The sequence below is a fragment of the Phocoena phocoena genome, chromosome 11, assembly GCF_963924675.1.
Source record: "Phocoena phocoena chromosome 11, mPhoPho1.1, whole genome shotgun sequence".
NCBI lineage: Eukaryota > Metazoa > Chordata > Mammalia > Artiodactyla > Phocoenidae > Phocoena > Phocoena phocoena.
Window position 1 is genome coordinate 99,715,413 of NC_089229.1, and position 17,669 is coordinate 99,733,081.

The window sequence follows — 17,669 nt, forward strand, 5'->3', positions numbered from 1 at the left end:
CCCGGCACTTGGAAGGCTGGAGTTGCCGTTACTAAAATGGGGAGCACGGGGAGCAAGCACGTTTGGCAGGAAAAATCAAGAGTTTGGTTTCAGGCCTGTTGAGTTTGAGATGCCTCTCAGATCTCCAGGCAGGGGAGTGGGTTCGTACCTCGGAGATACAGATGTGGATTTCGGGGGGCAGGCAGGGGGCAGCTGGGGAAGTCATCCACGTGCAGACGGGATACCCAAGGACTAGAGAGTGGGGGCATAGACAGGAAAGAGGATAGTCCAGACTGAGCCCCAGGGTGGGTTATCCGGCTGTGAAGGTAGGCGTAATGAGGGGCATGATTAGCAAGAGAACTGAGCGGTGGCCCGGAGAGGGGGCAGTGGGGCTTGCAGGGGTCATCGCTTTCTCTTGGTGAACCTCTGCACTCTGACACTGGGGGAGGGTGGTGTTCATAGGCTACTTTCATCTTGGTAAAAACTTCTGTGTTCCACGCGGGGAGCCAAGGTGGGTGCCTGGGTGGGGCTTGGAGATGGAAACAACCCAGGTTGCCCTGTAAAAACCATGACTCCTTAGGGGCGGCAACTTACTTCCATTCCCAGGCCCAGCAACTCTACCCACTTCCCAGAGCACCTGCCCTGGACCTCCTTCACCACGACGTCTTCCCGGACCACCAGGGTCCTCCTCTCTGAATTCCAGGGGCCTCGCTGCGCCCTGCGTGTGTGAAGCAGACTTGTGTCGTGGAAGCACAGGAGGCATCAGACCTGTGCGTGGAAGCGGAGCCCTCTGTGCGTTAGCAGCACTGGCTGAGGCTCCTCCTTCCGACCTGGGCTGGGTCCTTTGCCTCCGTTCCTCCCCCCCGCCACGGCTCCATAGCCACTGCCGTCACCAGGCTGCTGGGAGGGTCGACCCGTGAACTTTGGAGCCAGACAGGTCTAGTTTGAATCCCAGTTTGGCCACTTATGGGAATCCTGAGTAAATCATGTAGGCTCTTTATAAAGTTTTATTTTTATTTATTTATTTTATTTTATTTGTTTATTATTTTTGGCTCTGTTGGGTCTTCGTTGCTGCGCGCGGGCTTTTTCTAGTTGCGGCGAGCGGGGGCTACTCTTCGTTGCGGTGTGCGAGCTTCTCACTGCGGTGGTTTCTCTTGTTGTGGAGCACGGGCTCTAGGCGCATGGGCTTCAGTAGTTGTGGCACACGGGCTCAGTAGTTGTGGCTCACAGGCTTAGTTGCTCCGCGGCATGTGGGATCTTCCCGGACCAGGGCTCGAACCCGTGTTCCCTGCATTGGCAGGCAGACCACTGCGCCACCAGGGAAGTCCCATGTAGACTCTTTAAACCTCAGTTTTATTACTGGGAGAATGGGGAGAGAAATATTTACCTTACAGGGTTAGTGTATGTTGGAAATTAATGAATGAAAAATGCCGGACGGGGTAAACAATTGGTAAAAAGCAGCTGGTACCGTGATGCTGAGGAAGCTGCCCGTTACCCCGTCTGCAGGGAGCAAATGTTGGTTTAATTCATTCAAGGATCTAATTAATCTTCCTAAGGGAAAGGGGGGTGGTGGTGGCGAGCTGACTGAGCTGAGGCCCTGAGAGGTTAAGGAACTTGCCAAAACTCACACAGCTGGAAGTGACAGGGGTGGGGCTCAATTCCAGATCTTCCTGGCTCCCAAACTGGCTCTTCACACAGAGCCGAGCAGAGTGGCTACGGGTACGTACTAGATGCTCAATAAATCCAGCTAATTGACTGCCTGCAGCTTCCGCTTTAATTCCACAGGTCTCTTTTTTTTTTTTTTTTTGAGCTTCCTTCCCACTATGAACCATTTAGTGCAGCCCTCGCAACTCTAAGAAGCTGATCCAAGAAGCCACTTGAAAATAAATAAGAGACTGTGCCTTCTTTGTGCGAAGCCTGCATCTGTTTTTGTGTGCTGGTGAGCTCTGGGGAAACCTAGCGTAGTGCTCTGCCCACTCTGGGGAATATTTGCGTCTTACTCTTCAAATTGCCTACAACAGGCTCTTTGAAAGACGGAAAACATATTCCCCTAAGACCTGGGAATGCTAAACAGTTAATAGATCCCCAAGGGTCTTCTGGATTACTAGGATACCGACCGCTATCACGGGTCATTAAATATCAAAGTTTATGCTCAGGAGGCCAAAAAATAATCTAAGTTCTCAGTGCCTCACTTGTCTTCACGAGTACCCCAGAAACCATTTAGGTATCACACAGGTAAAACGAGAGTTGCTCGGACCGAAAGGTTGCGATCTCAAAGGTTGATCGCAGCGCGTGGCTCGGTGGTCGTGAGCCCCGCCACCGCGCCTTTGGAGCGTGCTTGTGGGCCTGTCTCCTTCTCCAAAGCTCTCTCTTTCACTTTCTCCTATTTTGGGAAGGATCAGCGCCGTCCGTCTGTCTGCTTTCGGGCGCGAGTCCTTGAGTTCCTCTTTGGTTCCTGCTGGACCTTGACTTGTTGGTTCGCTGAGGTTCTTTAAGACACATCGGGCACACATGTTCGGGTTGGGTGACCGTGTTTCTTAGCAAAGTATCCTCAGCAAAAAGCAGGTAGAGTGGAGCCTCACCTCACCTTCCGTAGTGCTCGTGGCCATCCTGGGGACGTTTACCCTGAAAGTCTTTTTTTTTTGATTTGCCAGGGGAGCCACTTAGACATCGTTGGCTTTCTACCCCTCCATGTGTCCTTGATGTGGGGGAATTTCAAAACATACCTGGCCTCGAAGTGATTCTGTGCTGCCCCCTCTTGTATGGTTTGGGCCGGCTGTCCCTCTGTCCAGCATGGCCTGTGCCTCAGGGGGAGGGGAGTGCTGGGGAAATGGTGAGAGGTGGCGGGGGCGGGGGAGGGCACAGCATGGGGTACAGGGTCTTGGAATGAACTTTATCCTCTCGAGCTATTTGTGCATCTTTGGCCAGGTTCCTGTTAACCCAGCTGTAGATAGGCTAGATCGAGTTGTATAGATCGGTCCTGTCTGGTCATTTCACCAGTGCGTTTAGCAAAGTTGGTGAGGCTAAGACAATGGCGGTCTGTGAAACCGATAATTTTGTGTCAAATAAACAACGTGACTGTTTGGCCTGGGTTTCCAGGAAAGATGAACTGTTGCAGACGTGCTATTGCCTTGGTCAGACCACATAGCCGGACTTTGGGTTCAGGAAATGTGGTCACTGACACATCAAATAACCAGTTGACTTCATCAGATTTTCACTCTCCTATTTATTGCCCTTTTCTCTATAGACCTAGAGCTGGTGTTTGACTGTTAGGGATATAAAGACCATATACTAATAGTTTAATCAGCCATCCTAGAGGGCAATGTTTCATTGCATTTGTGTGCGTGTGTGCTGTTTTCATTTTGGCTGCGCCACACGCCACGTGGGATCTTAGTTCCCCGACCAGGGATTGAACCTGTGCCCCCTGCAGTGGAAACACAGAGTCCTAACCACTGGACCGCCAGGGAAGTCCTCATTGCATTTGTGAAGCTAAGAATAGCCCAGTAGAGATTCTCTTATGGTATTTAGCTCAGTAGCATTGGCACTAATGTGGATATTTTAACAACTACACTGTAGTCCAATGAGCAGAGTCTTATTTGTGAAGGTAGGAAACAGACATAACATCAACCGAGCTGACCATCACTGCTCCTGCCTGGCTCCTTTCCTCCTTATTCTCAACTATACTTACCTTTGTTTGTTTGTTTTAAAAAGTGGTCGTTAACCCAGAGAAAAGGGTATTTTTTCCCTTCCATGTAGAGTGTTGATAGATAACCTGGCAAAGGAGCATTTAATGTGCTTGTGGATACGTCTGTATATGTGGATTAAATATTTTTTAATAAAGGTGCTTAGAGGACAAACTGTGATAAAAACAATGAAAGTTATTTCCATGAAATCATCAGTTGTTCGTTGAACGTCATTTTTTTAATGCCATAAGTTTATTTACAAGCGTATCTAGTACAGTTGGATTTGTTCCTTAAAGCAGCTTTCTTTTGAACTTTACTACAGCCACTTTTTAGATCACATACAGTAAGTCCTTCAAGTTGTGAACCTTCAAGTTCACATACGCACCTTCGAGTTGTGAACTGTCAAAGGTGCGGACGTGCGTTCGCATGTCCAGTCACGTAAGTTAGTTCACGTGTCTGGCGTACGTTGTCACGTGTGTGCATCCCCTACAAGTGGTTGTGCTTTTGTGTACTTTACAGCACTGTGTAGAGTACCGTAGTACAGTGTCTTTATTTCAAGCCCAGAACCTGCGCCGTCAACGGCAGGCGTGAGTGACACTGCAGCTTCCTCCGTCTCCTGTTGCTGGCGACCCTTCAGCTCTACCATCTCCCACCTCCTCTCCCTTCTCCAGTCAGTAACTCTTCCTGCCTGTTCACTCGATGGCAGCCCCCGTGTGCCAGCTGTTGTACTGGTGCTACTGTACTTTTCAAGGTACCGTACCGTAAGATTAAAAATGTTTTCTTTATTCTCTGTGTTTGTTTTTTATGTATTACTTGTGTGAAACGTGTTATAGACCTATCACAGTACAGTACTATATAACCGATTGTGTTAGTTGGGTACCTAGGCTAACTCTGTTGGGCTTAGGAATGTGCTCTCGGGATGGATCTCGTTCTTATGTAGGGGGCTTACTGTACTGGAAAACATTCCATACAGAAGTAAGCTTGAGTAAACATTTGAGTGTTATGCATTATAATATACCAAGTTTATCTTATTTATTTAAAATTTTTAAAAATATTTATTTATTTGGCTGCACTGGATCTTAGTTGTGGCACGAAGGACCTTTGTTGCAGCGTGCGGGCTCCTTAGTTGAGGCATGTGGACTCTTCGTTGCGGCACGCGGGCTCCTTAGTCGCGGCATGCGAACTCTTAGTTGCGGCATGCGGGATCTAGTTCCCCGACCGGGGATCGTACCTGGGCCCCCTTGCATTGGGAGCACAGAGTCTTACCCGCTGCGCCACCAGGGAAGTCCCCTACCCAGCTTATTTTAAATGCAGATACTGCTTTAATGGAGTTGAGTATTTTAAACTGAAGTTTCCAGTTTGTGGGTCTCCCACCCGGCGGGTATGGGATTTGATTATATTGTGAAAGTGCCCCTCCTGCCGTCATCTCATTGTGGCTTCTTTGTTTTCGGATATAGAACATCTCTTTTGGTAGGTTCCAGTCTTTTTTGCCGGTGGTCGTTCAGCAGTTATTTGTGATGTTTTGGTGTTTTCGTGAGAGGAGGTGGGCTCGGTGGGGTCCTTCTACTCCAGCGTCTCGTCTCAAAGGAAACCAAACATCTTCATACTTAAAGCTGTGGCTGAAGGGGGTCGGAGGTGCACGTGGCACAGCTCTGCTTCTGAAGGACTCTGAGGCCTGCCTTGATACACTCACAGCTTCTACATTGAGAACTGGTCTGGACCCAAACGAGCAAGCTATCGGATACCCAGAGAAACGTGTTCTCCAGGCTGCTTTAGATCATGGCCCTTTCCTCAGGAGGGGCCACGCCCAGTTTTAGGATCACAGACCACAAAGTGCTGTCACCACCCCCGATCCTCGCGCCAGGCTCGTCACAGGGGACAACCAGGTGCGTCCTGCGGTCTGGACGGAAGATCCTGATCTGGAAGAGAGGAGACCTGGGTTCTAGTGCCAGTTCTGCCTCGAGCTTGCTTTGTGACCTCAGACAGTGACCTCGGTCTTCACGCCGTCAGTTTTCTTTATGTGGAATGTAGGGGCCTGCAGTGACGATTTCTAAGCTCCCCTCGACTGCAGTGCTTACTTTTTTTTTTTTTTTTTAGCCAAGGTTAAAATGGATTGATGAAGTGTTACTTTCAAAGGCTCTGACAGATGATGGTTTTACCTCTCTTCCCAAGAACTGTGTTTTGAACATTGTGTGTCTGGATGAGTCTGGAATTTACTTTTCCTGAGGATATACTAGATAATCAACTCTCCCATCTTCCCCTTATCTTGTAAAGTCTTTTAAGTATTATAGAACCAACTCTGTATGTCTGTGTCTTTCATACTTTCAGCTATGTCTGCATTTTATGTGCCCCTGCTTAAAAAATAGGACTCTCAGACAAGTCCCACTTTTGTTTTAGGAATAATGGTCAATTATTGAGTGCCACGATTTTCACATGGAAGATTCAGAAAATCCCCATGATTTCCACATGGAGGGAGGGAGCAGGCTCCCTCCCCCCACCTGTTCTTCCAGAGGAGCTGCAGGGGTCTCAGCCCCACTGCCCACAGCACGTCCCCCTTCACCACTGGAGGGACACCCGGCCCAAGCTGGGGCCACTTGGACTCTTTCCTGGGAATTGGTATTCTGAGTAGAGACACACAGGTATCTGGAGCATCACTGGCCGGCTGGTGGGGTCTCCATCGCTGCCCCGGTTCTTGGCCTTTCTGGAGCCTGGTTGTGTGCCTCTTGCTGGTTCTGTGAGCCACGCTGTAGCCTTTCCCCAAATTGCCTTTTGTCCAAATTAGGAAGGAGGAGAGGGTAAGGAAGGAAGACAGGCAGGCAGGCCCCTGATGCTAACTGAACAAACTACCTTGAGTGAAGGGCCAGTTTTCCTACTTCTTGATTTTGGCTCCCAACCTGTCACAAGTGTGGTCTCACTACACATTACCAGTAAGTAGCTTGCAGCCCTCATGACTCACCGTGGGAATTCGAGACATCCAAAGTGGTTCACACCGCACTGTCCTATTTTGGTGTTACAGAAATGTCAGCTTGCACCCACAGGTTCCCAATGTTTACTCTAAGCTCCCGTACCTGTCTCCTTGAGGACGGGTAGCCCCCAGTTTGTGGACCCGTGTTGGCACTGGGCTGGAGTTCTAGGGGCCCAGGTAACTTAGCCTGTCTCAGAAGCTGGGATGTGTTGAAACTGCTCATTTCCACAGAGGCTAGTAGACTAGGACGTTGCTGTCCACGCGGAGGGCCCCACCCTGGGCACCCTCGGAAGTTCTGCTCTCCCTCTTAACGTGTTGGCTGGGAGACTCCACCCTGCTCCCACCCACGGTCCACAGACTTCCTGCATCCTCAGGTGGACACGAGGTTTCCCACCATGTCTCTGCCACGAGGGCAGCAGCCTGGCCCCCCTTGGCCTATCTCTGGAAGAATGGACAAAGTTTTTAGCAGTTTAAGAGAGAGCCCCTTCCCAAAAGAAGAGGAAGCAGGGATTCGAACAGACACTTGCCCACCCATGTTCACAGCGGTGTAATTCACAGTAGCCAAAGGGAGAAACAACCCAAGTGTCCATTGACAGATGAACGGAGGGGCACAGTGTGGTCCATCCATATGATGGGATAGGGTTCAGCCTGGAAAAGGGGGGAAATTCTGACACATGCTACCACACGGATGAACCTTGAAAGCATTAAGTGAAAGAAGCCTGACCCAAAGGCCAAATATTATATGATTCTGCTTATCTGAGGTGTCCAGTGGTCAGATTCACAGAGACAGGAAGTAGAACGGTGGTTCTAATTCCAGCTGATTTACACAGTGTGAATGTAATGACGAGACCTAGTTCCTGCCAGCGTGGTGCTAGCGCTCAGCCCTCTCCTAGACGGAGTCCAGCCAGGCTCCCTGTAGCCCACTGAACCCAGCAGCCACGAGTGAGCACGGTGCTGTGATGCTCTGAGCTTCAGGCCCAGAATCAAAGGCCTCGGCTCTGGTCCGGTCTTAACCCTAACTCCCCTCTGACAGTAGACGAGTCCGTTCACTTATCTGTGGGTCTCTGTAGCCCCGTCAGCAAAATGGACATGACTCTAGGATTGGGATGAAAATATAAGAGAGAGCTTGGACATGAAGGCCTTGGATGGATGGATCGTGGTGGGATGCTGCTGACTCAGGGCTGGGGGCTAACACAGGACGCCAGCCTCCGTCCTAGGTGTGGTCTCGCCTTTGAGCTTCTGCTAGCGTGATATTCTGGAGGAACGCAGCGCCCAGGTCCTCGGCTGGAGACCAGAGCTACTACCGGGCATGCCCCCCGGTCTCACGCTTGGCCCTCCTTCCCCAGGACAGGTTACGACAACCTCAGCTTGGCTTTGGCACGTCAGCTCCATCAGACCTCACCAGCTAGCGGCTGGCAGCCTTCAGATCAGATCCTTCATCTTCCTTGTTCTCAAGGCTGATGGAGAAGAGAGAAGGGTTCAGCTTGAAAGAGTACATTGTTCTCAGCGGAGACATCAGGGGAGAGAGGCCTAGGGGTTGGTGGCTCTAGGTCCCAAACCTAGTCCCCGTGTGGCCCTAGAAAACTTTCTTGGCCTCGGGGTGCCTCTCTCTTCCTGCTCCCTTTGGACTCCATTGTTTCCTCGCTCAACAAACAAAAAGGTCTGTATTAGATACCTGTTAAGAAATATTGTTTTGTCTTAAAAGAGTCAGATGATGGGGCTTCCCTGGCGTGGAATGAGTCAGATGCCCTGGGTTTGAGAATCCCAGCTCTATTTTCTAAGGGTTCTGAGGTCTTGAGCAGATCATACTCTCCAAACTGCCCAGGGCCTCAGAGTTCTCATCTGTAAAATAGGAAGAATATTAGCACCATCCTGAAAGGATTGTATGAAGATTCAACTAGACAACACCTGTCCAGTGCTTGGCACACGCCGGCCTGGGCAAGTGCACACGTGTTAGCTGTGATGGTCACCCTGTCATGTGCACAGGGTACCAGCCGGCCGCTGGGTGGGGCGGGTTAATGGGTGGACGGGGGCTTTGTAAGCAGTGCTGCTCCCCTACCGGTCCCCTCTGGCATTTCACTATGGTCTCCCCACGGTCTTCGTAGTTAACTTTGCTGTCTCATGTTTCCCACGTCTCCCCTCCCGTGTCTCTCGTTAGTTGGCTGGGTGACGCTCTCTTCTTTTTTATTTTTTAAATTTTTAAAAATAATTTTATTTATTTATTTTTGGCTGTGTTGGGTCTTCGTTGCTGCGCGCGGGCTTTTCTCTAGTTGCAGCAAGCAGGGGCTACTCTTCATTGCGGTGCGCGGGCTTCTCATCGTGGTGGCTTCTCTTTGTTGCGGAGCACGGGCTCTAGGCGCACGGTCTCAGTAGTTGCAGCTCGCGGGCTCAGTAGTGGCTCACGAGCTTAGTTGCTCCGCGGCATGTGGGATCTTCCCGGACCAGGGCTCGAACCCATGTCTCCTGCGTTGGCAGGTGGATTCCTAACCACTGCGCCACCAGGGAAGTCCCTCTCTCTCTTCTTTTTTTTTCTCCTTTTTTAAAGGCACATTCCTAGTGGAATCTCCACTCCCCCCTCCCCCAGCCTTTTTTCCAGCGTTCAGTTTAACTGTGGAAAGTACCCCTCCCACCTCCATCCAGTCGGGAAAGAGAGTTCTGGGATCTCGGGCCTCCACTTCTCCATCCTTCTACCTGGAAAGGCGTGGGAGCGAGAGCATGGGCTTTGACTAGCTGCTGGGCCATGGTCCGCTGTGGCTCCACACCCCAGAGCTACTGTGGGCTGCGTCAGGTCTTGAGGTGGGTCCTGGTGACCTTTCTGCTGGGATGACTCCAGGGCCATCTTCTGGAACCAGGGTTTTCTTCTCTCTGTGTTGCTTCTCCAGAACTCTAGGATCTTGGAGACCCCTTCTCTGGTCCCAGAAAATGTTAGCAAAGCACTCTGTCTGAGGTTCCTGCAAGTCTGGAAAATCATCACAGCATCACACCGTCAGCGTCTGGTGAGCTCAGCGGCCTGAGGTGTGGCTGTCTGTTGCCTAAAGCAGGAATGGCTTGTGTGTACCCTGCATGGGGCGTGGCGTGGGTCCAGAGTACATGCACGAGGCCACAGTCACGTGGATCCCTTCATTTACCACGATGCCCACCCCAGGTGTGCCAGGAGTGGATGGAGCTGAATGTCTCCTTTTGTACCTTTCTCCCCATTGCAGCAGCTAGCAGAGCACTGAGTATACAACAGGCGCTCAATAAGTGCCTGGGGATTGGTTGGTTCATTGATTCATGCATTCACTCTTCCCAGACTGCCATTGCTTACCCTTGACCGCCACTGAACTTCCTCTTTGAAAGACTCCAGGAGGGGAAAGGATCGCCCCACTGCTTTTCCACGTTCCGAAACTTGTCTGTGTCCCAGTCCAGCGGGATGACTGGACAAGAGAGTCTGACCCATGGGGTCCTTTACCAGGTCCACCCGAGGATGAAAGCACCTCTTCAGTGGGCATGGACCAGTTTTAGAAATCCTGGACCCTGTTACCTCTAGATTTTCCTGAAACCATCTCATTTCATCTGGGGTCTTCGTCAAAATTCCCCACGACAGAACTGTGTTTGTGGCTCTGACTGTCTTGTCATGACCCGGATGAGTAACATGGGGCCTGAAAGGTTGTGGGGTTTGTTTTGTTCTTTGTCACGATGTCCGCCCTGTACCTGTGCTACGAGGGAGTGTGAGACAAAGCTGGACCCACACTTAGGACCCTCCTTGGGGCCCACGCTGCTCCAGACCCGCGGCTGCATGGTTCACCCTCGTGTCGAGAAGGAAGAGGCTGGGGCGAGGTCAGCAGGCCTACTCGCAGGTGCCGTCTGCCCAGCTTTCCAGCTGTTCGGGGGTGTTTGGGTCTCCATGCCCCCTCTTGCTCTTATTTGGCGTATATGGGGAGGTGTTATTGGCGTTACTGGCGTTAGAGGGAGTGGCGAGCTACTCTGTGGGGTGTCGGCGAGGGTGTGGGTGGGTGAGTATGAGGTAATCGGGGAGGGATGGGCCGGTGACTAAGGTGTGCCTGACACCAGGTGATGAGGTGGCATAGCTGGACCAGGTTCTCAAGTCTAAGAGGCATGGAATTCAGGACACAGCGTTCAAATCTTCTGTCACTTACTATCTCTGGGACTTTCAGTGAGATTTTTATCCTCTAAGCCTTATTTTCCTATAGGGTTGTTGTACTAAATAAAATCATCTATATTTCATTTACTATAAATATAAGTATATGCCCGACACGCAAATATTAAGGTTACATTAATAATAGTTCCTCTTGCATCACGTTCTCTGGGGTGTCACGGCTGGAAAGGAAAGGCCGTGTCTTTGCTGTCAGAGATTCTGGTTTGCCTTAGAGACTCTCTCCCAGGTGACAGTCCCTGGCTTCATCGCTGACTGTGCCACCTCGGGTTTCCGGTGGCATCCAGGCCCTGCTGGCGTCCAGCCACGGCAGCTTTGCTCTGCGGAGCCCACATGACTGGCTCTCGGGTGCACTCCAAGGTCAGAGCCTTGCTTTTTCATCCCAGGACTCCGTGCTTGTTCCTGGCCTTTGTGGAGCCGTGCCCGGGTGTCATGACCTCCTGTTCCCTGGACAACCTGCTGTTCTCTAGTGGGACAAGGGCTCTGTCTCTGCTCAGCTCCTCTGGGGTTCATCACCTTTCTCTCTACAGACACTGAGCTTCCTAGCAGATCGTCTGCTAAGGATCTGCAGATCTCTGGGTCCTTTACACCTATGGAACCTGTGGGACCAGCCCTCCTGGCTCGTCCTTGAACCCCACCTTCCTACAGCCCTTGAGGGTGCAGGCCTTCCCCTCTTGCAAAGTGCGTCTTAGGGCAGGTGGGAGCCCTTTCCAGCAGAGCCCTGCCCAAGCTGGAGATGGAGCTTCAGAAACACCACGTTCATTGCACCCCCTCCCCGCCATGCCTCCACTTCTCTCTTGGGTATTACTCTCAGCCCGGCCTCTCCTCTGACACCCGTCCTCCCCATCTCAGTAAGCGCAACTCCAGCCTTCCAACCGCCAGCGCAGAAATCCTGAGTCATTCTTGATTCCTCTCCCCATGTCCAGTCCCTCAGCTGAAACTTCACAATCTATCCAAAATCTGTCTGAGCAGCCAGGGGCTGCCTTTGCCCCTTGTGTGAATGTCCCTGTGGACCACGTGACACATCAGCAAGAGATCAGGAGAAACGAATGCAAGTTTCACATCTGCAGTGCTGTGACCTATCATAAACTAATGAGCTGCAGTGGGTTAGTTGCTTGTTGTGTTCCAAGCACTAAGTCCTTAACGTGGATTATCTTATTCACTGTGTGACTTCACTTCTCTGTTTCCTGATCTCTAAAGAAGACGACAGCAGTTTACAGGGAGTCGGTGAGGATGCGGAGAAATAACGTAGGTGAGAGTTTTTTTAAAAAACAAAAAGCAGCAAGGGGGACTTCCCTAGTGGCGCAGTGGTTAAGAGTCCACCTGCCAACGCAGGGGACACAGGTTCGAGCCCTGGTCCAGGAAGATCCCACATGCCGCGGAGCAACTAAGCCCGTGCGCCACAACTACTGAGCCCGCGTGCCACAACTACTGAGCCCGCATGCCTAGAGCCCGTGCTCCGCAACAAGAGAAGCCACAGCAATGAGAAGCCCGTGCACTGCAACGAAGAGTAGCCCTCGCTCGCCGCAACTAGAGAAAAGCCCGCGCAGCACTGAAGACTCAACGCAGCCAAAAATAAAATAAATAAATTAAAAAAAAAGTATCATCTGAAATAAAAAAAAGAAAGCACCAAGGGCTGTACTTATGCTGTATTTTCACCAAAGAGCCAAAGAGATGCTCTCCAGGCCTTTGAAGAGTCCACATAGCACAGAGGAGAGATGTTGGCAGAGTTCCGGCTGATGGTGAATTTGATAGCCCAGCTTTGTGAGGGCAGAATGTGAGGCCCACGGTGGTGCTTTATCTGTCACCTGAGATCGGGGCGTCTGTCTCCTGGCACAAATGTGACACCTGTTGCAGGAGAAAGGGGCCCTGGCAGCTGGCGCTCTGGCCAGGAGCAGGAGTTCACTTACCGGAGGGCAGGTGACAAGTGTCAATAGTTAAATCAGCACATTCTTCAGCTCCTGGTTCCCCCAGGGGGCTAAGTGGGGCCAGGGTACCTCTGGCAGGGTTAACACAGCGGAAAAGCTCCACACCCTGCCTGACGCCTGCTATGCACTCAGTGAATATTAACGGGGTTGGGAGGATAGGTGGGTGACGGGAGGGGCGCAGAGAACGCCGGGCAGCAGAGAGGAAGTGCTGTCTGTTACCCCCACCACTGAGTCGCTGCTGCCTATGGTCGTCTTGCTTCTTTGCCCAGAGGAGAGAGGCGGTGACTGGCCGTTTCCGGTTTTTATAAAATTCTCGAGGTGCTGGGACCCACATCTTCTGACGCCCAGGTCCAAAACCCTGAACTCAGACGTTGTTGGGGGACGGGGTGCTAGTTGTGTCTGACACGCACAGTATTTAATCCTCACGGCAGGGGCAGGGGTCTTATCTCCACCAGCCAGAGAGATAAGACCAGAGAGGTTCAGTTACTTGCTCAAGCGGTTACCATTTATAATGGTGGCCATCCATGGAGAACTTCCTGACTCCAAGTCTTCTTGTCTTTTCCACACTGTGAAGTCTGCCAAGGGCGTTTCCTGCTCCTTGAATTGCTAAAGGCTGGGCTGTTGACTGTCTCAGCTCCAAGTAATTTCAAAGCCATCCAGACGCACCTGTGACCTGGGCAGGGCCTGGTTAGGTTTAACCCCTGACATCCCCTCCGTTCTGTGGATTTGTCCTTGTTTACTGGGAGAGCCACCTGTTACCCTCTTTTAAAGAGAAATAGAGCCAGGCACAAGTTAAAGGTGATGGACAGGTTTGATTCAGTACTACCACAGTGTGGGAGAGAGACCGAGATATCGAGCTGAGCTCGGTTCCAAAGGCAGCCAGGGATTTACAGCCCACAAGCAGCGCGATGGGTCAGTGGATGGAGAATTGCCAGGAGGAGACATCAGGGTTGGGGGTTCTTGCTAGCCCAGCCTCGCAGCATCCTGGCTACCTGATTGGGTTCAGGTATCAAGGGTGGAGGGTTTTGTAAACAGAGTTAACAGGATTCTTCCTAAAATCTGGGCTGGGCAGGCCAAGGACAGGGCCCAAGGACCACGGCCTAGTCGAAAAGAGTGCTCAGAGGAGCCCTTCCAAAGTTTGGTCCAGGAGACAGTGTTCCTTGTCACTTCCCAGTAAATGCAAGGACACGGCATAGTGAAGACCACGGGAAGAGTCCATTGACCTTGGGGTGACCTGTCTCACTTTCCAGGAGTCAAAGAATTTGGCTGGCACTGAAAACTAGTGTGTGGGAAAGAACGTGCCTGGGAGACACGCCGGAACTCTCTCGTATGCGGCAAATTGAATTTTTTTTTTTTTTTTTTTTGTGGTACGCAGGCCTCTCACTGCTGTGGCCTCTCCCGCTGCGGAGCACACGCTCCGGACGCACAGGCTCAGCGGCCATGGCGCACGGGCCCAGCTGCTCCGCGGCACGTGGGATCTTCCCAGACTGGGCACGAACCCGTGTCCCCCGCATCGGCAGGCGGACTCTCAACCACTGCGCCACCAGGGAAGCCTGGCAAATTGAATTTTTAGGGTTATATCCTCACAAACTTGTCTACAAGTAGGTCGTTTTCAGCCACAAAGTCAAGGAAGAGGTGACCCAGTCGTTCTGAGGCAGAAGCAAGGCAGCGCCTCCCCTCCCCTCCCACGGTATGACTCACTTGTCCCCCAAGCCCCTGAGCCTCCAGCTACAAACCCACAGTCCCCGGGGCCTGGGCAGGGATGGGGCTCCTTTGTTAGCAGTGTCTTAGACTGGTTAGCTCAGGAACACCAGTCAGGAAGGTAGGGCTGGGTCTGGGAACATTCTTTCTCTTTCTTTCTCCCTCCCTTCCTCCCCCTCACATCACCGCACTGGCTCTGGGAGCCTCTTCCCCAGAACATCTCTCTGCGTCGAACTAGTCTGACCTGTTTCTGCCTGCCCACTGGCCAGCCATGGAAACAGCAGAGACCTTGATGGCAGAAGGATAAACCTGCGGAAGTCCCGATAAACATAACACGAGTGGACGGTTAATGTCTGCGCAGAAACCCAGGGGCACAGATCCCCAGCGGACGCTCTGCCCCCGGGTCTCCTCCAGGTCCACGCCAAACAGCATCCACGGGAGAAAACGTAGGCGGGAAGAGGAAACGCTGGCTGGTGAGGCAGGCAGGCTCTCTGTTCCGATGCCCGCTTCGAAACGGCGGACTCCGTGACTTTCAGCCCTGGGCTTCTCTTTCCCCATCTGTGAAGCGGGGGTAATCAGACCTCGCCCAGATGGGATCATGCCTGCGAGGTGCTGAGTAAACCCTGTGGAGCACCCAGCATGTAACTGGGTGAGAAAAGCTCCCCCGCCGCGCCCCACATTCCACCCACCTTCCTGGAGGTATTCACACACACACACTCTGGCAAAGCGCTGATGTCCACCTTCTGTGGGCTGTGCTCTTTCCTCTGTGTCTGGTTGGCTGGCTGTGCCTCTACTGGTGCCCGCCCGGGGGTCCTAGGATGCTTCCGCTTCCAGGCATCTCTTGGCTCACGGTGGCCAGTGGTGCCAGTCTACCTCCCGGGCAGCGCCCACGGCAGTGTCCTGGGAGCATCTTGATGAAGCTGTTGGAGAGCTTTCTGCGCTTTTCCAGTGGGTTCCATCTGAATTCTTGGGTTCTAGCCTTAGCTTTGTCACTACAGTGGTCCTACCTGATCCATGATTTCACCTTCAGTGGTTCCTGTTACCCAAGGTCAACCAGGGTCTGAAAATACTAAATGGGAAATTCTAGAAATAAACAATCCATAAGCTTTCAAGTGTGTACCGGTCTGATCGGTATGATGAAGTCTCACGCTGTCCTGCTCCATCTTGCCCAGGAAGTGAGTCACCCCCTTTCTCCAGCCCCTCTCGCCGTTAGTCATTTAGTAGCTGCCTCGGTTACCAGAGGGACTGTCCTGGCATCGCAGCGCTTGCGTTCGAGTGACCCTTATTTTACTTAACGCTGCCCCCACGGTACAACGGCGGTGATGCTGGAAATTCCCATTTGCCAAAGGAAAGCCATAAGGTGCTTCTTTTGAGTGAAAAGGTGAAACTTAAAGAAAGAAAAAAACCGCATGCTAAGGTTGCTAAGATCTACGGCAAGAGCGAATCTTTTCTCCGTGAAATTGTGAAGAAGGGAAAAGAAATTTTTGCTGGTTTTGCTGTCGTACCTCAAACTGCAAAAGCTACAGCCACAGTGAATGATAAGTGCTCCATTAAGATGGCAGAGGCATTCAATTTGTACAATCAAATATTTTGAGAGAGACTCATTCACACAACTTTTATTACAATATATTGTTATAACTGTTCTATTTGAGTTTTAGTCAACATTACTAATCTCTCACGGTGCCTAATTCATCTTAATCATAAGTATGTATAGGAAAAAACATCGTATATATGGGGTTTGGTACTACGTGTGGTTTCAGGCATCCACTGGGGGTCTTGAGTGTATCCCCTGTGGACAAGGGGGTCAACTGTGTTTGCTAAGTGACTCCAGACAGCTGGGCTTCCATTTCCTTACCTGAAATGAGGACTAGGTGGTCTTGAAGGCCCCTCCCAGCTCTTGGTTGCCTGTAATTCTGCCTTACGGTTCCACAAAGTTTCCATCCTGCCCGAGCGTCCCCCTGACCTGTGGGCAGCCCCAGCCCCCAGTGGACAGCAGTGCTGACCACTGAGCTCTGATTCTTCCCCCCAAACCCTCAGCGGCTCCTTGCCCCTCTGCGTGGCTGTGAATGCACGTGTGTCTCCCTCATTCTCACCGTGGTTTGGCTGTTACCTTCCCAGATGTGTGAAAGCCCACCGGCTCCAGGGCCTCAGGGCACAGATGTCAGCCGTCACACACAGCCTCTAGATGCATCCAGGAGGAGCTGGGCCTCAAGTCTCATATCTCCAGCTGTTTATAATTCTGACAGGCAAACGCCAAATCCTGGCCCACGGTCTCCTGGCGCCCCCAGCTCTGGGTCCATCCAGCAGCCCAGCGACTAACGGTGGGCAGGGGGAGGGCCCGCCGTCAGATAGCCCCACTATCTCCCTGGCTCGGGGGCAGGGAGGTTGTGAGGGGAAAGCTCAGCTCGGCCGCCGTGCACCCAGTGGCTTTTGGGCGAAATTGGCCTCGACAGGCAGCCTGTGGTGGTCACATGGCAGGACAAAGCTCCAGGTTCACCTGACCTGGTTCCTCCTCTGAATTGGGAAAGACAGCGAGTCCTAACAGGAGATGAGCTCACGCCCTCGCTGTCTGCCGTGTTGACCTTGGCCGAGGTTGTAACTGTCCCCCTACACTCCACCCCACTTCATACCCACCCCAAGACGAGGGCTCAGGAGCCACAGAAGGTGCACGATTACCTCTGTTATTACGCCCTGAATCTCGCAGATTTATGAGGTCTTCAGGTCTTGCTGACCTTGTTCCTCTCTTCTTCTTTCCCTTCCTCAGGATATGGCAGCTGGAGAGAATTGGCCAAGGCTCTGGCCAGCAGGAACATTCCGGCTGTGGATCCAAATCTCCAGTTCTACCGTCCCCAGAAGCTGGGCCTCAAGGTACGTGGCAGGGTCAGCCCGTCCTCCCTGCTGGCGCGTTAACGTGGGTCCTCGGCTTCCGCTGCCCACAGAGCCTTAAGGGCATCCTCACGTCCTGTGTTAGGAGAGGGCAGAGCAGAGGGAGTCCCTGGATGGCAGGCTGGCCTCATGGGTTCTCCTGGCTTCGTGGGTAGAGACGTCCATTGTGCCTTCCCCAAAGCCTTGTCGCATAGTTCAAGATGCCCAAGTCTGAGCCATCCAGGCATGTGGCCTCCGTCAGCAGCCTGAGCTGGACCAGCACCTCTCGCCTCTTGCCGGGATGAAGACTGGGCTGGTACATTAGTGACAGTCCCAGGTGCTTGCCGCCAAGAGTCAGAGATGATGCGGTAGAGACGGCCCCTCCCTGCAAA

The 17,669-nt window shown here is 52.1% G+C and overlaps 1 protein-coding gene across 1 annotated transcript in view; it reads left to right on the plus strand.

Moving 5' to 3' along the window:
- B4GALNT3 (beta-1,4-N-acetyl-galactosaminyltransferase 3) overlaps positions 1–17,669 on the plus strand; it is a 91,521-nt gene that overhangs the window by 52,564 nt on the left and 21,288 nt on the right. The window contains exon 2 of the mRNA XM_065887700.1: positions 17,177–17,280. Coding sequence (XP_065743772.1) covers positions 17,177–17,280 — 104 coding nt within the window. The remainder of the gene's footprint in view (positions 1–17,176; positions 17,281–17,669) is intronic.